Below are 27,207 nucleotides of genomic sequence, written 5' to 3' on the forward strand. Positions count from 1 at the left end.
GAACAGACGGCTGGGGTACGGCTGCATAAATGAAATACTCGTTAATTTCATCTGCTAGTGTCTTGCCTCCTATAGAGTAATTGATTACTATTTGGTCAGCCTGAACTGGTGATGGGTTTCTGCCAGTAAGGTAATTTACCAGTCTCCAGATCTTCGCCAGATCCGTTCTTATCCTAGCAAACATTATAATAATAAACTTCATAATATGCAAGTTTGGCTTTCTTGATATCAGTGTTTAATTTATTGCGATATGTTTAAAATTCTTTGAACAAGCCACCGTATTTGCATTTTATGAATTTGTGGCACATATTATTTCTCTTCTTGATGCGTTTTAGTAAGGCAGTGTCAATCCAGGGCTTTTTAATTTTCTGATTTCATTTTTTACACTCTCAGTGGAAAATCATCATTGTAGCAACTAAGAAAGACCCGAAGAAAAACCTCATGTGCAGAATTTGCATCCTGCTGTAAGTACACATTTGACCAGTCAGCCCGCTCAATTAAAGAATGAAAATAGCTTAAGGAGGAGTCATTCTCCACCCTAGCATACTTCGTTTATAGTTAGTGGTTATGGTGTGTTGTGTGGCAAAGAATATAGGCAGATGGTCACTGATGTCGCATGATAATGCTCCTGCTTTGAAATCTGATGCATGCAGGTTTGAAACACATATGTATATCTATAGAAGTGCAACTTTGTGAAGTAATCTGGGTTGGCATACGAATGGCATTTTTGCACCCATAAGAGGATAAGAGTCATAATTCATTTTTTTTATCCGTAACGTTACACCCATCATTCTTCTTTCTATAGCTCCTTGCGTCATCCTCAATTTAAGCAGAACCCTTTTTATAAGCCTCCAGGTTTCTGCCCCGTAGGTGAGTACTGGTAAGACACAGCTCAGTCATGCTGTTCATGATCTGAGAATGCCTGCCAAAGCACCCCAGCCCATTCCTATTTTTCTGATTATTTCCGTCTCATGATCCGGATCCGCGGTCACTACCTGCCCTATGTAGATGTATTCCCTTACCACTTCCAGTGCCTCGCTACCTATTGTAAATTGCTGTTCTCTTGTGAGACTGTTAAACATTACTTTTGTTTTCTGCAGATTAATTTTTAGTTTCGTGCAGCAGAGTCGTCGGCAAATCTGTCGATGTTTACATTTCCCAAGAGAAAGAACTGCTTATTAGTATTAATACAATAGATTACTACATTTTCTAAATGCTGTAGAAAATGCCGCTTGTATCCAGTCGGTTGTCTGTACAGGTCAGTAACTAAAAACGTGCTGGTTTCCACCATTAGGCACTCTATATCCCTATTCATAACTGTGCACTCATCGACAATATGATATGTGTACTTTCGTTGTAGATAAATAATCAGGCCACCACCTCTACCAGTTCTGTCTAATCGTATTGGCATGTAATCAGTAAAACTAGGGGAAGGCTCGTCATTGCTTAACCATGTTTCTGTGAACATGAATGCGTCAAAATTAACTTGCAGGGACTTTAGCCAAATGTCCAGCTCATCTTGCTTGTTTCTCATGCTATGGACATTCAAGTTTAATAAGGAAAAACATGGGTGTAAATATTGGAAGATTTTATTTTTGTGTGGACGGTTCAGTAATGAAAGAGGCTGAGTTGAGCATCATACTGATTTAATGAGAAACCCGGACCAACACAATGACGTCTAAGATTATTTGATGCGGGCCATATCTTCTTTGTTTGCAATTCGAATGGCATCGGTCTGTTCATTTTTCCATGCCATAATTTTACCCGAGTTGACCCGGACGTATTTCCATCCCGCCTTTTTCTTTTCCTCAAGGGCAGCACCAAGAACCTGCTTGTTCTGTCATGTTAAAGGGCAGCTGAAACACTTTTAGAAAAAAATGAGTTCCCTGTGGCATTCTACAGTTTTGAGTCCACTCAACACGAATATCTCGTTTAAAAAGGGCGGAAACAAACGTAAGCGGCTGTTTTTTTGCAAGAAAACGCTCACCAGCGCCAGCGCCACTGTTGCCCGTGATTGGTCGGGGCCGCTGTGACGTCATTCACGGGGACTGCCGGTTTGCACCGCCACTTCAGAGCGTAGCACACTGTTCTGTTCTGGATTCACAGCTGAGTTGTAAGCATTATGGAACTTTGTCCCTATCTTGGACAGGTTGTATCTCCGCCGTACATGTTCGAACCGACAGCCGATACAGAATACGATGGCGGCAATGGTAGCAACGATGATTTTGAGTGTGCCAACAGCAAGAGCGATGTGTGCACCTTCTCGCGCGATGGAAATCTTAGCTAGCACATATGTTTTTTTCATGTAGCTGCACGTTCCAATGATGGGAGAAAAAATGCGCTAAAGTGTCACTGAGAACTTGCTGCTGGAAGAATGCCGAAGCACTAACTTCTCATTAGATTGCAAACACGGGTGAAATTCCGCGATGTCAAGCACCTTGCCACTGCTTGTCTAAAGTTTCGTGGCTTTTTGTGCGTTGATACGCGATCGTGAACATAAGTGCCATGTTTGGCTACTTCAAAATCTTTAACATTATATGGCTGTGTCACACTGGCTACTCCGAACTCTTCGATTGGTGATGGTAGTGGAACAGGTTCATCAGGGGCTCGGTTCTCAAGGAGCTCTGCTAGAACCTGAAAGAGTGCAAGGCATGGATGTCATGAATTTCAGCATATCATGCATATCAGCAAACATGAGAACAGTTGGATTACTTACGTTGATTGAAATGCTTTTTCAGTAATTCATCTGATGGATTAGTTGTCTAGTGATTTAGTAGTGTGAATTATTTGGTGCCTGTAATTTCATGGCTAAAGTAATTTATTAATTGCATTAAATGTGCACCAGTAAGCTGTGTACGGCGCCACAACGTTGGTAGTGTGGTGAGGTGTCGTGGAGGAACATGGGGGGAGGGCATGAAATGTTGGCAAGTGTATGTTACCTTGAAGAAAATTTGGCGTCCCTTTATACTTTGCTTTTTGCTTCTTGTATGCATGAAAACTGTTTGGAAGCAATCGTAAAGTAATACCATTACTTTTTTGAAAGCCGTAATTGCTAATGTAATTGAAATCAATGAGCGTAATAAGAAAATAATGAGTGCTGTAATATAATTACTTTAAAATAATAATGCTGCCATTCGTGATGCATATCTAATTCTCTAGGTAAAAGGGCAAGAAAACATTTTTTTGTCCAGCAGCGATGCCTGTACTGGGCTAGACCACGTTGAACGCTGACAAGTTCAATACCTCAAAACGTTACTTCATTGTTTAAGCCCGTTCGCCTTGCCACGGGCGCGACTGTGCCGACGCTCGTTTTTGCGGCACTTCGCTGCTGGTAGCAAGCTGTGAGTGCGATACCTACGGAACGAAGTTTTTACACGCCGAGTTCAACTACTCTAACGCGAGCATGAAAATACTACCGTAACACCTCATGTCGTGCGACTTGAACACAAATGCTGAACAGCTAAACCTGCGGGCACCGCGTCGTAGGACGAATAACAAATATCACTGAATGGGCAAGCGTACCCCCGGCCAGTTATTTCACCATATCAAAACAGCACCGAACAATCAGCCGTAGTACAGTGTTCCGTGACAAAGCGGAGTGGCAAAACAGGATGAAAACGGCAAGCTTTTTGCACGCATGTGCATATTCCCGGCTTTGCCTCCACCTCGCTTCGTCATAGGCCGCTGTAAGGCCGTTTGTTCGACACTCAGGTGATCATCTGTTAAAAAATTGCCCGTGTGCACATAAAAACCCTTACCTCACGCTTTTTCCTCTTGGCGAAGGCCGCTCTTAGAGGTGGCGAGGCGTTTCTCTTGTGGGAGAATATAGATGGAACAACGCTGGGCTTCAGTCGCACTGATTTAATTGGAATACCGATTGCCCGCATGGTTGTTAAGCTCCGATGATAATCACTGTCGTGGAAATGGTCCGAGCACAGCACAGTTGATTTCGTCGGCACGAAATTATCTCTCCTCACAGCACTGCGCTGCAAGCTTCTTGTCCTTCGGGAACATGTGAAACACCACATCGTCTCGCCCGCCCGTGTTCGCACAGCCAAATGCTGCACAGAATGAGGGCATGTTGGGCGCCCTTGGCTGTAGGCACTCACTAAGCACAAAAAGGAAGCACAGTTCATGAAAATCGCAAAAGAAAACAAACGTGAGTGGTGACAGATCTCTCGTAGCGTCGTTTACTAAAGCGCAGGACAGAAAGAAACATGCCAGCACATGCCAGCACGCCGGTCCGGCAGCACGATCCCCGGGAATTACGTCACTCTTGCCGGTTCTCTCCTCTGCCTGCCTCCTCACTCGGCGCCCCCGGAAACGACGGGGGCGTGTCCGTGGGGGGGATTTAGAAAGCAATTTCCACCCCTTATATTAACAAAACGCAGAAAAAAAAAATTCAGAATCGTAAATTAATAGGTCTGTTCTTCTCAACCTCAGCAATTCATGGCAATTGAAAACTCTTTCAGCTTCCCTTTAAAGGGACACTAAAGGTTACCAGAAAGTCAAGTTAAAGTGGTAGAGCAATGTTCTAGAACGTCTAAGGCATCAATATAATCGGGAACAGAGCTTTAGTAACCGAGAAATTGAGGTAAATGCATGACACGATTTGAGACCCCCCAGCGACATTCCGGTACTAGCCCGATGACGAAAGCACTCCTCATAATTTGCGTTACTAATACTCAACTACTCGTATTAAAAATATAATTTCATTCGATTATAAGACGGAAGAAAATGCTACTCGTCTACGTCTATTCGATTCTAAGAAAAAATAACATTTTGACGTTACCCTTCAGTAGTATGGGTGGTCGAAAGGTTTCGTTTTCGCTCGACTCTGCATGCTCGACTCTGCGCCGCGCACGCTTTGGAGTTTCAATAGTTTCATTATCGCATCGTGCTGTGCAGGTTCTGCTGGCTCGCGAAACTTTCATTTGGAACAAGCAGCGAGAATGCCACATCCATGTGATGTCGTGGGAAGCCCTCGTTGCTTTCCCGCTCAGGAGAGCCGGTGTCGAGGCCGCCGTCGTAATACGCAACGACCCCGGCAGCGCGAGCCCTCAGCAGCAGGACGCGCTAATCAGTGCTCAAATCGCTGAAGTTGAGCCCAGCATCGCGAGTCAATCTGTCGTTGTCAGGGTCCATTGCGACGAGCGTCGAAGTTTGCCTCATAGAATGAAGTACCAGCTCATGGTCGCGCGTTTCTCCTTCCGCTAGCCACCATAGTCCCGCTTTCGCTCTGCTGTCAACTATGTCTTGGCTCTGTTTCTGGCCGCGCATTTGCGTTTTGCGCAGAAAAGCCGTAGCGCCGTATGCGGACGCCGTTCTACTCACCGATGGCGCAACGTCACTGTGAGACCATGATGTCAGTACTCCTCGATCGGAGGGCGGGCGATTTGAACTGCGCTAGAGATACGCGGACGCTTCAGAACGCATTTTCTCTTAAAATAAGTCTCTCCTTGGCACTAAACAAGCATTTCGAGGTTTTTGGGATGGTATTTCAACAGTCCACGTTGACTTAATAGTAACCTTTAGTGTCCCTTTAAGTGCTCATTCACGTAAATGGTAGTGGTGCCGGTTCCCTCAAATCCCACATCTTCAGATGACCGTTTCTTTTTTTTTTTTATTTGGCAAGGAACATGTCCTTGGTTCACAATATGAACTGTACAACGATGTTCTTATCCTTACTGCAGGCCGTGGTCACCCCGTGGCAAATGTTGATATCAGTATCAGTTACCGCTTCACCCACAAGTTCACAGATCTTTTTTATCACTGACGCCGAGTCAAGCTCCTCTTTCACGCCCATAATTTCCAGGTTATTACTTCGCTGATATTGTTCGAGCTCGTCAACTCTCTTTTCAAGTCTCTCGCTTTCTGCTTTGAGATGTTGATTCTGAACTGTTAACGCTTTTATTTCTTCATGTAACGCCTTGATGTCACTAGCAATTGCCTTAACTTTATCACAGGTGTCGCTACAGAAGCGCAGACTATCTTTTATTTCCCTCATTTATTTATTTATTTATTTAAAATACCTTACAGGCCCTATGGGGGCATTGTGTAAGGGGGGTTACAAAATCAAGGGGAAAAAAAAAAGAGAGTAAACAGCCTTCTAAAGAGTAATACAAAAGATACGCCTCAATGCAGGGCTCATCAACATTAATACCACAAACATGTAAAAGGCAAGCTTTTACATGTTTTACAAAAGGCAAGGAACAACTGAAGTAATGAAAGGCCACAAAGGCACACTTAAGGAAATAACACGAGTAAAACTCAACGTAAGGTACTAATACTAGAAAGTAAAATACACGAAAAATGAACATATCAGGGAGTACAATTCTTGAAGGGATATTTAGGGAAACAGACGTAAAATAGCTATAATATATACAGGGCATACAAGTGAACACGTGACGCAGCATAAAATAGCAATTTATAGCAAATAGCAGCCAACATTTTCCTGCAGAAGTCAGAAAACCCACTTGCGAGTTCTTTTTTTCTTTCTTTGACATTGTGTGCCCACGTCAAAAAGCAGTCAAAACACAAAATCAAATACAAATCAATACAAATACAAGTCAAATACAAAATACATTATAAAACTCGTCGTAAAACGTGAGTAGTTGCATGACCAAGGGGATGTATAATCGAGGTTCCACACACACACACACGCACGCATGCATGCGCGCACACACACGCGCATGCACGCACGCACACACACACACACACACTCTCTCTCTCTCCCTCTCCCGTTAGCTCTCCCGCCTCTGCACCACGTGACCAGCTTTCCACACTTCACATATGTACACTTTTTAAAGCAAAGCTTTCGTTGCCTCTTCCTTCGACTTTTCCACCACTGCTGCTGCAGTCTTGCACGCCGTATTGGGAGGTGGTTTAGAGCGTGAATATACAGGGCAGGAGCATGGACAGAGACGAAACATGACGCAAGAAACTCATTTGGAACTTCGCATCGATGGTTCTCACAATGCCCTGTGGAGCTCCCTAGGCCTCAGCATAATACCATCTTGGCAGTTGTAATTACCTGCGGCCCGCCGCAGATGCATTGCGGAAACTGCCGTGCTTATCTTTCTACTAGCATGCAACAGCCTAGAGGGGAGATAGAATGGTAGAGAGAGGATGCAGAGAATATGTAGAATCGAGGCAGCCATGAAACGAGTGAATGACAGCCTTGCCACCCTTCCCTCGCAGTTCCCACACATGGGAGGAGGGCGCGACAGGTAAAAGGCGACGTAAGAATGCAGGCAAACGGTACTACTAGACATGACTGGTTGCAGACAAGCTGGATAAATTTACGTTTAAGGTGTCGTGCGGTATGTTTCTTATTTCTGAAAAATAAACACCATGCAAATTTTGTCAAGCCGGCAACTGACTCACGACGTGCAGATGCAAAGCCGCATTAAAGCATCATAGCGTCTAGGTGACACTACGGAAGTGGTTGTATGTAAAATCAACACTTATGGGTCCACCGTGGTAGCCCTGGGGTAAAGGCATTGCTTGAAGTTGCGGGTTTGATCGCGACTGCAGTGGCTGAATTTCGGCAAGGATGAAATCAAGAACACTCGTGTAATTAGGTTTAAGTGCTCTCTAAGCAAGTCCAGGGGGTCAAAATTAATCTGTAGTCCGCCACTACCGCATACCTCGTAGTCCGATTGCGGTTTTGGCATGTGCAGCCCCATAATTCGATTAGAGTTTAACACTTATGCCACGATGTGATATGCCGGGACAATGCTACCTTCTCGAAGGTTGTGAACAACGGCACACAACAACGCCCTAGGCAAATGTGTCTCGCTCTTTGTTTTGTGCACTACTCAGACAAACAGTAGTATTGCATGCAAGGTAACGTTTAACATCAACTCACCAATCTTGTATTGTACTAAATGCTGAATAAATTAAACCTTTGCCGTCAAGATCACTGCTAATTATCGTGAATCAAAGCAAACAGCATAGAAAGCTTTGCTTACGTTGATTCCCACAGTGCATGGGATCCGCATGACTTTTTCCCACTTTGACACTTCTAATGGTAATGCATTAGAAAAAAATGATGTAAGCTGTAACTTACAGGGCTTATGAAGGTTTTGCAGGAGCTCTTAGAAATTAGTGCTGTTTCAGAATGGTGTATAATACATCTGTTTTGCCCACTATAGACGTTATAATAGATGCAATTCTTGCAGAGTTGGGATATGGTGTTTTTATTGCTGAGTTGGAGTTGTAAACTTATTAATTCATAAGCATTCTTTGGTGAGTACCCCAGCTAAATGTGTCTGTCACGCGAAAAGTGTAATGCCTTATATCTGCACAAAAATGTGTAATTTGTGAAATTAAGACATGTAGTCACTATAATAGCGTAAATGTAGATGATTGGTAGCTTTGTAAGCGACAAGGAGCAATTGAAACAAACAAAGACTTGATCGGAGAGAATTTGGTTAGCAAAATTGTGTCTAACGCGAAAAGCATGATCCCTTACCCATAGGGATACCTAGGGCTGCTTAGAAAATGCATGGGGAAGCCAATAGTAGGGTTGGGCCAACTGAAATTCGGGAAACAAAATGAAAAGCTAAGTAACAGCTGAGCCAAGGAATGCTTGCATGCATTTTTAGGCAATTCTCAGAATCTCTCTAATTTTCTCGTTTTTCTTTTTTTTTTCTGTTCAAGAATGTTGTGAAAGGATTGATGGCTTCAGGGAAAAAATGTACTCCCTACATCTGGTAGATTTTACTTTTAAATACAACTAACTTCATCAAAATTGGTGCAGTAGTTTTCCCATGACAACAGCTACTTAATGTGGGTGTTTTTCATGGGCGCTTCGGCGCCTCTCACAGGCACTGGGCTGGTGTGGATGCAGGCACTAGGCCGTGTCTGAAAGAGCTGCCCAACTTCGTCGCTGTAGCAGCAGAGAATCCTCCATGTAGCACGTTATCGGATATTATGGAAGTAAATATAAAATGTTTCTACCAATATCAGTGTATAGCAAATATATGCTTATTACGAATATTGGATGCAACATAAGTACTTTCATGTCAGATCCAACTTGGTTTTAACAAAGTTCAACACTAACTTGGGTGACTGCACGAGCAATGGTGGAATCCCTCACACATCAACAGCCTGCCATTTGCTAAAACCCGCTGCAACCACTTTGCTACAGTGCTTTGCTTCGTGACTGCTTTTTCTTTTACCTCGATGGGCATTTGTTGTAAGCTGAAATGATTATTACTCCAACAGTGCTAGTTGCATGCATTTTAGTGTCGTATCTCGTCTGGATCTCGAATGTTTTGCTGCAGCTGTAGTCGCACACTGTTCTTGTTGCTGAGAATATTTTGGGTTTCTGTGGCTTCCTAGAGCAGCGTCATTCTGTCTGAATAAAGGAATGTGTCTTCACCTAAAGAACTTGTATGTTAAATTAAAAGCCACTGTAGCATACTAGAAAAATTTGCATGTGTTGTAATGTGGAAGTATAATGCATGAAATAGAAGCACTGGAGCCTTAATACAGTGAAGAACAAGGTGCTGCCTTAGTTCATACGTATGATCTATAACTGCAGCCATGTTTGAGATGACTAAGCTCCTGTGCTTTGAAATAAGTGCGAGCGATCATAGGATGGCCCTCTAAACATGCATTGGAATCTGTGTGCAGAGTTGGAGATCCACTACTCTGTGCCTGGTCACAGAAATGGAACAAATGGCTGTGCCGCTTCTGTGTTTCAACGAAAACTGTCGCAGCTCGGCAAGATGCGCAGAGAACTAGGTGGGTGAACATTTTATTTCCTAGTATTGTAGAAGGGTAATTTGCTATAATACATCTGATTAGCCTGGATTGCCACGAAAGAAACATTGTCTACGAACACCATCTGTTGCCCTTGTGTATTCCAGGTTGTTTTGCAGAAATGACTGTCAACTTCTGACTGAACATTGCAGGTTCTCAATATTTCCTGATCGAAATCAAAGTTTCTATTAAAAGAGAATGAGCAATCACTGTACCTTTCCAATTTTGCTCCATGACACACACGAACTCTTTCCTTATACAGTGGAATCTAGGTGATACAATCATGCCTGATGCAAATTTCAGGATGATTGAAAATTCCTTTTATTTCTGCATCAAAAACGCAGTACTGCAGTTATTAAATCTCCAATCTCTCATGTTACAAAGATGGCGGCACTGCATCGACGAAAAGCCGTGCTCGTGCGGTCAGGGGTGCAGTAGCACGTCCTGAGAGCCAATTTTCTTCCCGATTTCAAAGACAACACAATAAAAAAGACAACACCCCCGCCCTCAGTCCCCAGCAGCTGCGAAGCAATTGACCACAGCTGCGGTCAGACCTGCGACGCAGCAGAGGGCGCTAAGAATGCCTGGATCCGGACAGGCTGCCATTGGAACTGAACCTGGCAACGTTTAACGCTAGAACGTTATCTAGTGAGGCGAGTCTAGCAGTGCTATTGGAGGAATTAGAGGGCAGTAAATGGGATATAATAGGGCTCAGTGCAGTTAGGAGGACGAAAGAAGCATATACAGTGCTAAAAAGCGGGCACGTCCTGTGCTACCGGGGCTTAGCGGAGAGACGAGAACTAGGAGTCGGATTCCTGATTAATAAGAACATAGCTGGTAACATACAGGAATTCTATAGCATTAACGAGAGGGTGGCAGGTCTTGTTGTGCAACTTAATAAGAGGTACAAATTGAAGGTCGTACAGGTCTACGCCCCTACATCCAGTCATGATGACCAGGAAGTCGAAAGCTTCTGTGAAAACGTGGAATCGGCGATGGGTAAAGTCAAAACAAAATACACTATACTGATGGGCGACTTCAATGCCAGGGTACGCAAGAAGCAGGCTGGAGAAAAGTCACTGGGGGAGGGGAATATGGCATAGGCTCTAGAAATAGCAGGGGAGAGTTATTAGTACAGTTTGCAGAACAGAATAATATGCATATCATATTGACCGCAAATAAAGACGGGGACTCCCCGTCTTTATTTGCGGTCAATATTATATGCAGTAAATACCAACTAGGCCAAAGTGAAGTTCTTCTGAAGAATAATATGCGAATAATGAATACCTTCTTCCGCAAGAGGGATAGCCAAAAGTGGACATGGAGGAGCGCGAATGGCGAGACTAGAAATGAAATAGACTTTATACTCTGCACTAGCCCTGACATCATACAAGATGTGGACGTGCTCGGCAAAGTGCACTGCAGTGACCATAGGAGGGTCAAAGAAAAAGAAAATCAAAGAAAAACTAAGAAAAAGAAATGGGCATGGGCAGGACATGTAATGAGGAGGGAAGATAACCGATGGTTATTAAGGGTTACGAACTGGATTCCAAGGGAAGGGAAGTGTAGCAGGGGACGGCAGAAAGTTAGGTGGCCAGATGAGATTAAAATGTTTGCAGTGACAACTTGGCCACAATTAGTACATGACCGGGGTAGTTGGAGAAGTATTGGAGAGGCCTTTGCCCTGCAGTGGGCATAACCAGGCTGCTGCTGCTGCTGCTGATGGTTACACTAAAAAGTGTGATTTTGTCAAATTTCGCTGCGTATATCTTCCAGATATTTCACCGTGAGAGTAAGAAAGGTGTTACGATTCCAGAGAAAAAGAAATTGCAAAATAGAAAATTTTGAGAAAGTTGACTGTTTCACTGCAGTGTATCCCCTTAATTTCCCTATTTTTCTGTGTTTTTTACCGTTTGTGGTTGAATTTAATTTTGGATGATATGAATTTTTACGCCGTCCCCAGAGATTTGTATCATCGAGATTCTACTGTGCCAGTTTTTCACATGTGCACATAGTAGCATGTGAGCACATATCGCTTTAAGAGATCCTTGGATACAGATTACAATATTGTTAAGGGCCCCATGTCGCAGAAAATCTGGCATCCCGCATCCAGCGTCAACCGTCTTGTGAGCGAAAAATTATCCTGACCCACATATACCTAACTATGCAGGCCCTCCGTGTAGCACAGAGATGTTATTGAACTAATTGAAATTCTCAAAGTAAAATGCGTCAGAAAAATCATAAAGTATGACTTACACACAACCTACAGACATGATAACGTCGGATTGTAATTTTAATATACGAGAAAACAATTCTGTTATGCGGAAATTCGAAGACAAACCCCGTTTCCAGCATTTCTACTATTCGTAGAGTGGTGTGCCTGGTTCCTTGCAACACCATCCAGGTGGCACTCACGTCCGCAGCCCGTGCTAGAGGCTGCATTTTTACCAGAAAGCTCGCCTTCATGCATAGCATTCGCCAGTCTTGGTAAACATTACGGTTACATAAGCTGCAGTTTGCCGGGAAGCATGAGAAGCAGTCAGGATATTTGAATGCTGTCGCAAAGTTTAAGGTGGGATGGCACTTGAAATACGAAAATTGACCCGAAAATAACATTTTCAATCTCTCCATTTTCACGTTGCCAAGAGCCTTCTGCACCGATCTGCAAGTTATAGCTTCAAAATTTTGCATATTTTATTAGATATAAAAGATGCAAACGACTAATGTGCGCATGCGTACCTCTATATTGAAGTCTAAAGTCGCCCTCATTCAACAACCCGCAGCCCACGAACTATGTGCTCCACCACTGCCTCTTGTTGGAAAGCTCGTGTTTCCAGCGTTTCATCTTTTTTCAGCAAGCAACCCTGCTCACCAGGCTAAAGAGAAGAAAGCAACGGCAAAATAATGTGCAGCTTGGGCTTCTATTCGTTGGTTGGTGCACGTGACCAAAATGGCGGTTTTTGATGGGCTAGGGAAGCTTGTTTTCAGCATTGTTGTGCCTGCACCGTCATTATGAAGAGTTATTTCTCTTGCAGAGGTATGTTATACCTAACGTGATCATGTGGTTCATCATGCCCGGCGGTGCGACGAAGTTCTGATCTGTGCATCATTTCATGCGTGCATGACGAAAGAAAGGCAGAGGCAGAAAGCGTGTTGGAGCTGCTACTGCGTTGCAGGAGCACGTGAGGAACAATCTAGCTATGATAACGCCGTCGTGACTGAAGGCGCTTCCCCGGCAAGCATGTGCAGTGTGGACTCAGGCTGCGCAAGTGCAAACGTCAGTGGTGACGGGTGTGTGCGAGATCGCTTCCACTGACTGTGTGGACTCAGGCCATGTTAGGATAAAGAGCGATGCTATCGGTGACTGCGAGGTGCACGAGGACGCTTCCCGTGACAGCGTGCGCGATGTAGACTCCGGCCGCACGAGAATAGACACTGATGTTCAGTGTCGGAGAAGTGCGCAAGGCGCGCACCCGTGAAAAGGCCACACTTGAGGGGCTTTGGTTGGTACCAGCAATGGCACGAAAGGTTGAGCCTTTCACAGAGGTGAGCAGCGACGGCGCCAGCGTTAGATCAACCTACCGCTCATTACATTCTGTGATTTGGAGTTCAATCTCAAAGGAACAGCATGCATTTCTCTTTGCCGTGTAAGCTGCTGTTGCAAAAGCTGTCCTATGCTTCAACACTGGGAATCTGCATGCATATATGCTGCAATTCTACGGCAGCTATACATGAATATCTGTGGCAGTGCATCTCAGAGAGCAAAGGAGAAAGATCTCTGTCGAAGTGCTAGCTCTAGCAAGAAGCGAGAAGCCTCTTTGAGTGCAAGGAAGCCGGCCAAGAAGAGGCATAAGGATGGGATGCATCCAGATTATGCTTTGGGTGCATTTCAGTTTCAGTTTCAGTTTTATTCCTTAAAGGCCCCCATTTCAGGGGGTGTTACATAAGGGGTAGGATTACATTTGTAGTGAGGAAAACAAACAGCGATGGTGATTTAACATTGAAGGTGATCTGTTACGCGTTCTTGAAAAGCAGGTGTTGAAGCGATGGCGACGATGTCATGGGGTAGGCCGTTCCAGTCCGTGGCTGCTCGAAGAAATAACGAAGCTGAAAACGTAGTACAGTGCAGTCCACTTATAACGATACCACATATAACGATATATCGGTTATAACGATGGGTCGACATGAGAGTGTCATTTTATGCATTAGGTCTATGGGGAAAAAAGCCATTTATAACGATAGGTTATTCACCGCATATCGGATATAACGATCAAAATTTTGCAGTCTGGACGGCGTTTTCCGTGCCAAATAATCGTAACGTTTGCGTTGCTTAGTTCCCTGAAACGAACGATGTCGAGACGAGGCGATGTTTACCTCCGTAAGTTCGTATCTGCCGCCATTACCGCGCAGCGCGTCTCGCCCCGCCCGCGCACGAGTAGGCGCAGCAAACGTTGGCGCAGCGCGCCACAAGATGGCGCTAGCTGCTTCATGCGAGTCGGCCACAGTCGCTCCGAAAGAGAGAGAAAGAAAAAAAGAAGCGACAAGCAAAGCGGCGCGGTGGCGCCCGTTCCGCGTCTCTCTCGCGATAGCAGGCTGACGCCACCGAAGCAGCGTGCAACCAACGGTTCAACCCAGTTCGAAGATAGCGCCGACAAAGCGCAAAGCTGTGTCGCTTGACACGAAGATGGATATTTTGCAGGACTCTCGATGCGGCTTCAAGGTGAGCGCCCTCGTGAAGAAGTATGAGCTCGTCCAGTTAACGATATCAACCATCTTGAAAACCGGGAGCACCACGATTGTGAAGGCAGGAGCTATCAGCGGCCATTCCGATCAGCGGAAAAGGGTTTAGAGACCCCTTGTACGCCGATGTTGAAGAGGCGCTTTACCAGTGGTTCATCACCAATGGCTTAAAGAAGGCGGGCTTTGTGCGTAAGGACGAACTTCCCCAACCCGCTGAGACCGACCCGGTGGAAGTCGCTGACATAACCGAGCTCTGGGAGCTCGTTCCTACTGGTGACACAGGTGGTGTGTCGAAGGAGGAGTTTTTGACTGCAGACAGTGCTGCCTCGTTCTGCGATGAGGTCACCGACGACGCGATCGCCGAAGATGTGCTGTCTCGACAGACGCAAAGTTGTGCGACGGAGGCGACGGCATCAGCGACAACGAGATCGACAGTGGCTCCTTGACCTCGACCACGATGTCCACGCAAAGTGCACTGTCGTCGATCGACTCCTTAATTGATTTTATGCATGCTAAAGGATTGCCGCCAGTGTTCGCGCAGCAGCTGGAATCCATGCACACCGCGGTTGTGAAGCTGAAGCTGCCGCAAAAGCAAGTGCAGATTTCGGACTATTTCGGCGCGCCTAATCCTTGACACGGTCATTGGCGCTAGAAATAAAGTTTGTTTTTCACGGCCTACTGTATACATCGTCTATTCTTTAGAGCAAGTAGCGAATTCGAGTTCAGAGCTGCAAAGGTAAAGAGCGCAAACGCGTTTAAAAAAAAAATTTTTTTTTTGATAACTGCAGTCCAGATATAGCGATCATCGGTTATAACGATCATATTTTTCGTCTTTATCGATATCGTTATAAGTGGACTGCACTGTAGTACGTGATAGTGGGCGGGTAACTTGAAGGGGATGACTGGTGCGGTGAGATATGCGTGATGCGGCGGCGATATACGGTGCTTGATTGAGAGGAGAATAAAAGAATTTGTGATAAAGGGTGAGGCTAGCAATGTGACGACGAAAAGAGAGGGGTGGCAGTCCGGATGTAGCTTTCAAGGATGAAACACTGACGTCATATGAGTATGAGGAATGAATGAATCGGGCAGCACGATTCTGCACAGCTTCCAATGCGGTGATTAGATATGCTTGATTTCCTTGAGATTTGGTATGTTTGCAATAAAGATGTTGCAGAATGTTTTTCCTTGATTTCTCAAAACAATTTTGACACACTTCCAACTTTGAAGGTAGAATAGCTTCTGTCCTATTTCAGCTATCGGCATAATCAAAAAAAATTTTTTTTGCCAGAAAGATAAATGTATACAGTAAGCAATATGCCTTTGTTCAGGGCAGTGCTCTTCTCAAAATTTTTTTTGAAATGGGTCACATGTTTGATATGTGAAGATGGCATTTTTTCTAACAAACTTTATGAGCTCTAACTCTTGTTCAAATTGGCGTAGAACATTGATTAATACTTCATGACATTCCCTGAACATTCTAGATAGTCTTTATACTCAAATCACTCCGTTGAGATTTTCTGTTTAGATGCTAATTTTCGTCCAAACAAAGAACCCAGCATATAGAATCTTTTTGAGTATATCGGAAACTACTTATCCTATGATGTAATTAATTACACATTTAGAATATTCACATTAAAATACACAAAGTGTGAAAATATCGTTCAGATCTGCCTACAAATAAAAAAGTTGTCTTTCAAGTGTAGCCTCCTCCCTTAACCCTTTGAGGATCAATGACGTAAATATACGGCGCCGCGAACAAGTCCAAAAATGGTCGATGCTGTATATTTACGGCATCATCTGTACATTTAAAAAGCGCGCCAATTTCCTAACTTTTTCTTTTATATCACGTGCTACCACTATGTGGGAATACAGGGAATTTTTTTCGTGCACCTACCTCTCTCGGTATTCGTTGCATGGTTTGTTTTAGGGCTAGTTTGCTGCTGCACGTCCATTTACTACCGCTCGTGCATTGGCGCGCGCGGGAGTGGGCGGCGGTTTCGTTTTTTTTTTTCGCAGGTGGTTTCGGCTTCTTTCACTTGCAAAACTGATGGCTATCTCGTTACTAATTGCTCAAAAGGCTACTGCTTGTTTCTCACTCGTTTAATGCTCACAAGAGTGTGCATAGGAAGAATGCCGCCGTGCATGTGTTTCTGTAGCTTTTTTTTTGGACACTTGCGAAAACTTATTGCCTCTGGTTCACGATAAGATGAAGATTAGTGGAAGTTTGCCACACATTTAGCTTTTTTGACGGGCACACAACCGCACAGTTTTGTTGAGTGCACCCACCTACGCACTTCGATTACGCTATGGACGTAAATGTTAGTGTAAGAGCAGGAACAGGTGAGAGTTGCAAAATATTCTCGTGTGCGCATATTCCAAGCCTTGAACTATAACAATGCATCAAATTTTTAATTCTTATAAGTTTATTTCCTTTTTTTATTGTTGTTATTCATGAATGAAGAGTACATACATACTAACGCAAAATATTTTTTTTTCTGACTTTACGGTCATCCTAGAAAAATTACGGTAAATTTTTTTCGAACTAAGTCCCTAAGAAGAATTGGAATCTGCAATAAAAAAAAGATTTAGCCTGGGTGGGCGCATATGGCGAAAAAATCAACCCTCATAGGGTTAAAGGGAGACTAAAGGCAAATACTAAGCCGACGTGCACTGTTTAATTACCATTCCAGAAACCTCGCAATGCTTGTTTTGTGACAATAAAAGACTTGGTTTACGAGGGAATTGCACCTGAAGCGTCTGAATACTTTTATCGCAATTCAAATCTCCCACCATCCAACAGGGGGAGTGGTGACATTGCATATGCCATCACCACCCTTTGCTGCCATTGGTAAGTAAAACGGCACCAAGCAGATGGCGGTACCAAGCCAAAACAGAGCGGCGGATTCTCCGCTGCAGCTGCTTCTTGGTCAAGGGGTGTAGACCATTTGGGCATCCCGTGAGATCACATGGAAGTTGAATTCTCTGCTACTTGCAGTTTATGCAAGTTTCGCAAGCCAGCAAAACCAGCACAGCACTACACGATAACTAAACTACTGAAACATGAAAGCATGGGCGGTGCAGAGTCAAGAGAAAACAAAACCTTTAGAGCTCCGACGTCGTTGTCAAGGGTAATTTCAGTGAGTTCTTTTTTCTAAAAATGAAATTTATTTATTTATTTGTCAGATACTGCCGGCTACTTTTTGGGAACCGTGGCAGGAGTGGGTACATCGATTTTATAAATAAATTGTACATTGCAATCATTCTAATCAACAAAATTGATCACAATAATAGTATTGCATACAAATACTGAGAAAGCAGATGGGACTAAACAATGACTGGAGGCGAGAACAAGAAACGGTACTAAATCATTAGTACTGCACTAAGCTCATGAAATGGTATTTTTTCTGAGACAATACTGCAGGCACAAGAGCACCAAATTAAAAGTGACAGATAGACAGACTGATGTTTTCAATCTGTCTGTTTGTAGCCATAAGCCGAGACACTAAAGAGCCATTCACAATGAAGATAGAACTGGACAAGTAGGATTTTATTTAGTCTTACAATAAAAGGATGTGAAATCGAGGTTTTGACGGAAGCTTGTTTGGTTGGAAGGTATCATGAAGAAGGGTAAAGAGGACTCCGGCCACAGAAAGAGTACAAGAAAACATGTTTTGGCTCCCCTGACAGGAGCCTTATTCACAATGGAATCAAGGATGTGCTACACAATGTTTATATGGCTTTAAAATAGGACGTAAGCAGCGTGTGTAGATGGGAAGGGTTCCGTCATTCCGGTTGAGGGTGCTATCTGTCATTTGGATTAGGAGGGATTCCAAGGGCTGTCCTGAATTCAATTTTTTTTTTCTAATATCTTGACATTATCCCAATCAATTCTGTGGCCCAAGTCACCTGCATGTTCTGCGAAGGCGGTTATCGCAACCTTTTTCTGTTCGAAATTGCCTGTCTCGCCGATATATACTCAGTCGTAGTGTTCACATGGAATCCCGCAGATGATGCCAGGAAACTGTGTCTTCGGAAACTTGGGTTTCACGTTTACCAGCCGATGGCGTAATTTTCGGGACAGCACGTGAGCTACCTGGACGTCATAGCCGCGTAGAACGCGGGCTAAGCCCTCGCTCACACCATCTACGGCACATACAGTATGGGGGCGCATTTTCTTGGGAGCACGCAGCAGCAGCTTCAAGGGCAGCAGCATTTAGCATCAGCGGCAAGCAAACTGGTAAATGAAGCTGCCCTTGCAGAAGGGCTCAGTGCCGCCGCCGCCAAGAGCACCTTGTCCTTCAGCATCAGATTCTTTGCTATAATATATTGCAACTTGAAAATGCCTAAACAGCTATGTTCGTAATTGGCATTAGAGAGTATCGTAATTGTCAGTGAAATTTTTTTCTTTTTACCCTCATTATTTATGTCAAATGCACCAACTTTGTGACATGTAAAGTAACCAGGAGGTGGCAAGGCTAGTCAAGATGCTAAATCAGCGTTTCCCGCTATCCTCACCATTTAAATACATTCTGTTGTGTACTGATGTGCTGAAATGGTGAAATAAACCCTACAATCTAAAAAAAAAAAAAAATCTGTCTTAAGTCCTCAGCAAGTCCTTTCAAAAGTTCAGTTCAACTTGGAGAAGATGCTTTCTGCATACCTGTCAACCTTTACAATTTTATCTTAAAATGCCTGACTTTTAGAGCTTGTTTGTGATTTTTATATAAACATCAATTATTTAATCATTTTTCATTTGCATCTAAGTTAGGGCAAAACGAGTTCTAAATATTGTTACGTAGGAAGATGCCTACGAAAAGCTATATACAAGTATATTTACAAGGCAATACGCCGCACTTGGCCAAGAGGCAACAGCCCGCGCTAGCCTCTAATCGTCGTCGTCGTCTTTACCCTGCTCGCCTCTTTGTCATCGCAAATACTGTTCTGTAGCACTACCCGCGGCGGCAAAAGCGCCGTCCTGGAGCGACTAAATGCCGGACTCGGAAGCAGTGTAGTAGGCCTTGAGCCTACTGACGTGCACAACATCACTAAATGCCAGAGTAGAGGACGAGGTTGAATGCACAGGAGGAATTTCGTACGTCACAGGCGTCACCTGGCGGAGCACGCGGTAGGGCCCTGTATATCGCGAAAGGAGCTTCTCTGAGAGTCCGACGTGACGAGAGGGCGACCACAGGAACACGAGCGCACCAGGCGAAAACTGTACGTCACGGTGACGGGCGTTGTACTGGCGCTGCTGAGTGGTTTGCGAGGCTATCAGTCGAGTACGGGCAAGCTGGTGTGCATGGTCGGTGAGGGCGATGGCGTCGCACGCATACTCGCTTGTTGAGATCACAGCAGGAAGAAGTGCCGTGTCTAGGGGCAAGGTTGGTTCGTGACCGTACAATAGATAAAATGGAGAAAATCCGGCGTTGTCGTGCCGGGAAGAATTGTATACAAATGTGACGTAAGGAAGGGCAATGTCCCAGTCGTGGTGGTCCATGGAAATGTACTTGGACAGCATGTCGGTAAGAGTACGGTTTAACCGCTCTGTCAGGCCATTGGTTTGAAGATGGTATGAGGTAGTCGGCTTGTGTTGAATGGAGCAGGAACGCACAATGTCGGCGATAACTTTCGAGAGGAAGTTACGACCACGGTCAGTAAGCAGCTGTCGCTGGGCGCCATGAAGTAGGATAATGTCCCGCAAGAGAAAGTCTGCAACGTCAGTGGTGCAACTGGTAGAGAGAGCCCGCGTGATAGTGTATCGGATGGCGTAATCAGTTGCGACAGCTACTCATTTGTTCCCACAGGATGACGTGGGAAAGGGACCGAGGAGATCTAATCCAACACGAAAGAATGGTTCCACAGGGACGATGATTGGCTTGAGATGACCGTCAGGTAGCACCTGAGGTGTTTTTCGACGCTGGCAGGGATCACAGGCAGCAACATAGCGTCGGATAGAGCGAGCGAGACCAGGCCAATAGAAGCGGCGGCGGACGCGGTCGTACGTGCGGGTTACCCCAAGATGTCTTGCAGTGGGTGCGTCATGCATCTCAAAGAGCACAGTCTGTCGTAGATGTTTTGGCATGACAAGAAGATGATCAGAGCCGTCAGGGAGGGAGTTCTTCAGTACAGAATGCCACCCTGGAGGACATATCGGCGAACTGATACGTCGGTAGGTGTAGAGCGCTGACGCTCGATGAGCACTCGCAGCGATAGGTCTCGGTACTGCTCTTCGGCGATGTTTGCAAAGGCAGACACAGAGAAAATGCCGTTGGCGGTACTACTGTCGGCATCGTCAGGCCCGTCTACCAGGTAGCGAGACAGGCAGTCAACGTCCTTGTGTAGTCGGCCAGATTTGTAGGTGACAGAGTACGAATATTCTTGGAGGCGTAAGGCCCAATCACCAAGTCTACCTGTAGGATCTTTCAGTGAGTATGACCAGCAAAGCGCGTGATGGTCTGTGACAACAGAAAAGGGTCGGCCATATAAGTATGGGCGGAACTTCGCAACTGCCCAAACTAAGGCCAGACACTCACGCTCAGTGATGGAATAGTTGCGCTCCGCGGGCGAGAGGAGCCTGCTGGCGTAAGCGATAACACGATCGTGGCTGCGCTGGTGTTGTGCCAGTACTGTACCGATTCCGTGACTGCTGGCATCAGTATGGACTTTCGTAGGCACAGAAGGATCAAAATGGGCCAGAACGGGAAACGTGAGAAGGTCGATGAGAAGCGAGAATGCAGAGGCCTCGTTATGGCCCCATTGGAAAGTGGCGTCTTTTTTCAAAAGCTCGATTAGTGGTCATACTATGGCCACGAAATTTTTCACGAAACGGCAGAAGTACGAGCAAAGGCCAATGAAGCTGCCCATATCCTTGACACACTTTGGAACAGGGAAGTGCGTAACAGCATGGATCTTGCCAGGGTCCGGTTGCACTCCGTTCGCGTCAATGAGATGTCAAGGACGGTAATCTGGCGATGGCCGAATTGGCACTTTGATGCGTTGCGTTGTAGACCGGCTCGACGAAAAATGTCCAGGACTGCTGAGAGGCACTCGAGGTGCATAGCGAACATTGGGGAGAGTACTATAATGTCGTCCAAGTAGCACAGGCATGTGGACCATTTGAAACCCTGAAGAAGGGATTCCATCATGCGTTCAAAAGTGGCAGGAGCATTACATAGGCCGAACGGCATCACTTTGAATCGATAACGACCGTTGGGTGTTACAAATTCAGTCTTCTCGCGGACGAGATCATCCACGGCAATCTACCAGTAGCCGGAGTGAAGATCAATAGAGAAGAAATAGCGAGCACCGTGGAGGCAGTCAAGGGCGTCATCAATCCGAGGTAGGGATATACGTCCTTTTTGATAACCCTGTTAAGGTGCCGATAATCCACACAAAAGCGCCATGATCCATCCTTCTTTTTCACCAGTACAACAGGTGGCGCCCATGGACATGACGGTTCAATAATGTTCTTGGCAAGCATTTTGCGAACTTCGGTGTGAATAACTTGACACTCAGCCAGTGATACTTGATACGGGTGGCAATGAATAGGAGGGGCATCGCCGGTAATTATGAGATGTTTAACAGCTGTAGTTTGGGCCAAAGGACGATCGTTAAAGTAAAAAATGTCGTGGTAGGAAAACAACGCGGTAGAGCTCGCGAGCATGCTCCGACGGCATGTCGAGCGCAGTCATTTTCTGTAAGTCGGCGATGGTACAAGTTGCCGACTGCGATGGTAGAGGAGGATCGGCTGAATTGTTGTCTACTGCAATAGATGCTACTGAGTGATCCTCGAATGAGCAAAGCTGGGCCAGAGACATCCCGCGTGGCAGCACTTGTGTTGTCAAGCCAAATTGACCACTGGCAGGCAGACGGAATTCGCCGTAATAGATAAAACTGTATGAGGTACTGTGATCCCGTGTGTAAGGAGGACGTCTTGCATAGGAGCCACGATGTAGTGACCGTCGGGGACTGATGGGGATGACACGAACTCAACGTAAGTCAGTGCCGAAGGTGGCAAGTGAACGAAGTCGACGGAACTAAGGCGACTGGGGTGTGGTTCAGCGGGATCCAGAACAGGCAGGTCAAGGCGGGAGAGTGCTGGCGCAACAATCGATGAGAGCAGAATGTGCGGAGAGGAAGTCTAAGCCGAGGATGATGTCGTGGGGACAGTGGGTGATGACTGTGAATAGCACGATAGTGGAGTGATCGGCGAAGGAGACGCGGGCGGAACACATACCAATTACGGGGGCTGTTCCGCCATGGGAGACATGGACAACAGGCGTCGTGGCGGGCATGATTATTTTCCTCAGCCGGTTACGAAGGTTAGCGCTCATTACCGACAAATGCGCCCCAGTGTCTATGAGAGCAGATAGAGAAATACCGTCGACTTGCACGTCAGGAAGGTTCAGATGGGTGGGCAACGTTAGTAGAGGATTTGTTGGCATAGGGAGCAATGCAGCGAGGGCGAATGAGAATAGGGGCGATTCGACGCAGGAGAATCGGTGGCGGCATTATCTGAGCGGGCAGCATATGGACGAGAAAGGCCACCTGGGGGGCGAGAGTAGGCAGTATATGTAGACTGGTTCGGGGAACTCCAGCGACTGCGACAGTGCCGAGAAATGTGCCTGATTCGATGGCAGTGAAAACAAATGGGCTTGTCGTCGGCTGTGTGCCATTCAGATGGGTTGCGGAAACTTGGTGGGTAAGAAGATGCGGGACGGGGCAGAATCGAAGAAGCCAGGTGGGTATCAGAGCGATGGGCTGAGCAGATGGTGTGAAGACCCATGTTGGCGAACTCCCGGCGGACAACTGCCTGGATCAGGGAAACCATGACTGCAGGTGCGTTGGAGGGGCTGGAGTCGAAGGCAGCCAGATAGGCGGCCTCGATCTCACGCCGGATGATTCTGTTAACATCGCCAGTGTTGTTGGGACGAGGAGCGTCGGCACAGGAAGATGTCGCTAGGGTGTTGGGCAGACAGGCAAACAGCTGGTCGATACGTCGGCTTTTAGCGAGTTCCAGGCGGCGGCACTCTTTTATAACTACATCCACCGTCACCACGTTGTTGAATACGAGCAAGTTGAAGGCGTCATCGGCAATGCCTTTGAGGATATGGGATACCTTGTCTAACTCAGTCATGTGTGCATCAACTTTGCGGCACAGAGCCAAGACGTCCTGAATGCACGTGACGTAGGGCTCTGTTGACATCAGCACATGGCCAGAAAGCGCCTTCTGCGCAGCAAGTTGGTGACCGTAGGGGTTGCCGAACAAGTCTTCGAGCTTTTGTTTAAGCGAATCCCAACTGGTGAGCTCATCTTCGTGCTTCTGAAACGAAACTCGAGGTGTGCCACCGAGGTAAAAGACTACGTTGGCGAGCGTGATAGTAGGGTCCCACTGGTTATTGCGGCTGACGTGTTCGTACAGGCTGATCCAGTCCTCGACGTCTTCCCCATCTTTGCCCGAGAATATGCCAGGATCACGGGGAGCGGGGAGAGTGATGTAGGTCGTCGAAGTGGCAGCAGGTGTCGAGTTGTCGTTGCGGGGAGCCATGAAGGAAGGCTCGACGTACTGTCCACTGCAAAGCTCCGTGAGTAGGTACAGGGAACGTCCACGTCCACCAGATATGTTACGTAGGAAGACGCCGATGAAAAGCTATATACAAGTATATTTAGAAGGCAATACGCTGCACTTGGCCAAGAGGCAACAGCCCGCGGTTGCCTCTAATCGTCGTCGTCTTCACCCTGCTCGCCTCTTTGTCATCGCAAATCCTGTTCTGTAGCAATATACAGTCGCTAAGTGAGTCCAATAGCCTGATTTGTTAGGCTTGTCGATTTTACAGATCTACCAGTGCAGTAGAGACACCAACTTATAAAATCAAGCTATTGTGTCAATTGAAATTTGCCCTTCCATTTCCTGAATATATCACGAATGAACTTCATACGCGCTTCCATTTGTTCGCAGCACGTCATTTTTGCTGTCGATATACCTAGATCAACGTGCTTCACAGCACCCCTACTAACAAAATCAGGGTGTCTACCAACCGGGAAAACCAGGAATCCTCAGGGAACTTGAATAGTCTGGAAATACTCAGGCGACACTCAGGGAATTCGTGCTTCTATCAGGAAAAATAGGCTGTAATTTTAGTGAAAGGGAACGAAAGTCGTGTGAATGCTGGCTCCAGTAACAGACGAATTGCAACGAATTGGCATTGACGCCATGTCATTGGCACAAGGTATTGCCAGAGTAGTTAACAACCGATTTTTTGGACATGCTCGATAATTCGCACGGCTTTGCGGCACCACCACATATTTCATAGAGTCGATGTATATTGCCCCTACTGCAGGTCTGAAATGGTATTAATCAAAGCCACCACCCACCGCTGCCATTTCGATTATCCCGCCGCCTCGAACTGGTGCTCTCACACGCAGATCCGCTGGCAGCCGTTGGTACCACCACGCAACTTTAGGCCTAGCTGCTTCTACGTTCATTAGCTCCTTCCCATGCGGTGCTGTGTTTTTCATTGCAAGAATTTGCTGCTGTCAGCGATGGCACTGACTCCACCTTTGTAATTTTATTTATTTATTTAGGAATACTGCAGACCTTAGAAGGCCCAGGCAGGAGGGGAAAGGTACATATAAAAAAAAAAAAATACAATAGATTGACGAAAAAAGCTCCGGAAAAATGTAATAGAATGTAGGAATGTATGATGAGTAAAGCATCTAAACAATGCATAGACAGTGGCAAATACAAATTGAAATACTGTTTCATTAACACAATTTCGAAGCACTGGAAATGTAATAGAAAAAAAGAGGAGTATATAATTCAAAATTATTACTACGCATAAATAAATAAATATTGCATAACGATACAAATTGAAAAAATATTTCCTAACAAGCACTAATTTTAGATAGTAATGGACGCTATTGTGTCAGTGCTGACAAGTTTGCTATAAGGTAGGCTGTTCCATTCCGTTACTGTGCGAGGGAAAAAGGAATACATAAAGATGTTGGTTCTACCATTATAAGGCGTTAATGAGGCAGCGTGGACATGTCTTGTTCGGCAGGCAGTAGGGGTGTTATATAAGGTTCGGGAGAAAGAGATAGTTTATTGTTACTCAGTAAGAAGAGAAATTTAAGCCTGTGAATTTTCCTTAGTTGCAAAGACTGAATATTGTGTTCAGCCATTAACTCACTTGGGGAATCGCTTGAGTGATATTTAGAGAAGATGAATCTTACTGCTTTACGTTGTATCATTTCTAGCGTATCAATGTTAGTTTTAGTATAGGGATCCCATACAATAGCTGCATGTTCAAGTTTAGGATGGACAAGAGAGGTGTAGGCGATAAGACGGGTTTCAGAACGAGTGTGCTTTAATTTATGCCTGAGGTAGCAAAGCTTTTTAAAAGCTGAGTCTCAAAGATGAGAGAGGTGCGAGTTCCAATTAAGGTTACTGGCTATTGTAACACGGAGGTACTTACATTCATTCACCTCTGTATGAGGTTTGCATGCTAACTATAGGTAAACGACAATTTATTAATTTTTCTAGTGATCTTCTTAATTGCTGTTTTAACAATGTTAAGCTGCATATCCCAGCGTGCACACCAAGCTAGTATGTCTTGAAGGTTAGAGTTTAGAGTAACTTGATCTTGTTGGCAGGTGATTTCGTTGAAGAGGAGACAGTCATCAGCAAATACTTTTATTTGTACGGGCTGAGTAACAATGCCTACAATGTCATTAGTATATATGGTAAATAATAATGGTCCAAGAACACTACCCTGAGGAATACCACAAGTTACAGGAAAGATACTGGAAGAGCAATTATTAACTATTACAAATTGTGTACGGTTGGAAAGATACACGCGAATCCGGTTTACGAGATGTGAACAAATGTTGAGATGTTCAAGTTTTTCTATTAGCTTTGCATGCGATACAAGATCAAATGCTTTCCTGAAGTCCAAAAATATTATGTCTGTTTGCGCTGATTTGTCGACACTGCTAGCGAGACTGAATTACAGTGGTTGATTGGGTTACAGTGGAGAGGCCCTTTCGAAAACCATGCTGCATAGGAGATAGAATGGCTCTATCATTGAGAAAATTATTGATTTCAGAAGCAATAATGTGTTCTAAAAGTTTGCAAGAAGATGAGGTTAGTGATATGGGGCGGTAGTTTGCCACTAGTGATGGATTGCCTATCTTTAGTATCGGAACAATACGAGCACAAAGCCAGTCATTAGGAAGCACTGCCGATGAAAGTGATGCACAAAAGATAATAACGAGAAAGCGAGATAGCATTTTGGCGTACCTGTGAAGGAACGCGTCTGGTAGGTTATCAAGCTCTGGAGACTTTTTTGTTTTTATATTCAGAAGCATAGAAAAGACCCCAGACAAAGAAATAAAACTAAAATCATCATTGTGTGCTACGCCATTCACACGAGGGGAAACAGGCAAGTTTGAAAAGACACTGTTAAAATAAGCATTGAAGTGATCAGCGATATCTTGCTTAGCTACGACAGGATCGTCCTCATCCATAATATGGTCAACTGATTAACTTTTTTTACGGAGATAGCCCCAAAACTTGGAAGGAGCAGTTCTGATGAAGTTAGGGAGTGTTAACTGGAAATACCGAAGTTTAGCAGCACTGACAGCCTCATTTAATTTTGCTTGGTAAGGTCCTACTATGTCACGAAAAATACCCTG

At 45.2% G+C, this 27,207-nt stretch overlaps 1 protein-coding gene across 4 annotated transcripts in view; it reads left to right on the forward strand.

Moving 5' to 3' along the window:
* lili (LMBR1-like protein) overlaps positions 1–27,207 on the forward strand; it is a 242,845-nt gene that overhangs the window by 118,174 nt on the left and 97,464 nt on the right. For all 4 annotated transcript variants that reach the window (XM_050177344.2, XM_055070089.1, XM_055070088.1 and 1 more), the window contains one exon: positions 9,643–9,753. In XM_050177344.2, coding sequence (XP_050033301.1) covers positions 9,643–9,753 — 111 coding nt within the window. The remainder of the gene's footprint in view (positions 1–9,642; positions 9,754–27,207) is intronic.

The sequence above is a fragment of the Dermacentor andersoni genome, chromosome 5 (genome assembly GCF_023375885.2).
Source record: "Dermacentor andersoni chromosome 5, qqDerAnde1_hic_scaffold, whole genome shotgun sequence".
NCBI lineage: Eukaryota > Metazoa > Arthropoda > Arachnida > Ixodida > Ixodidae > Dermacentor > Dermacentor andersoni.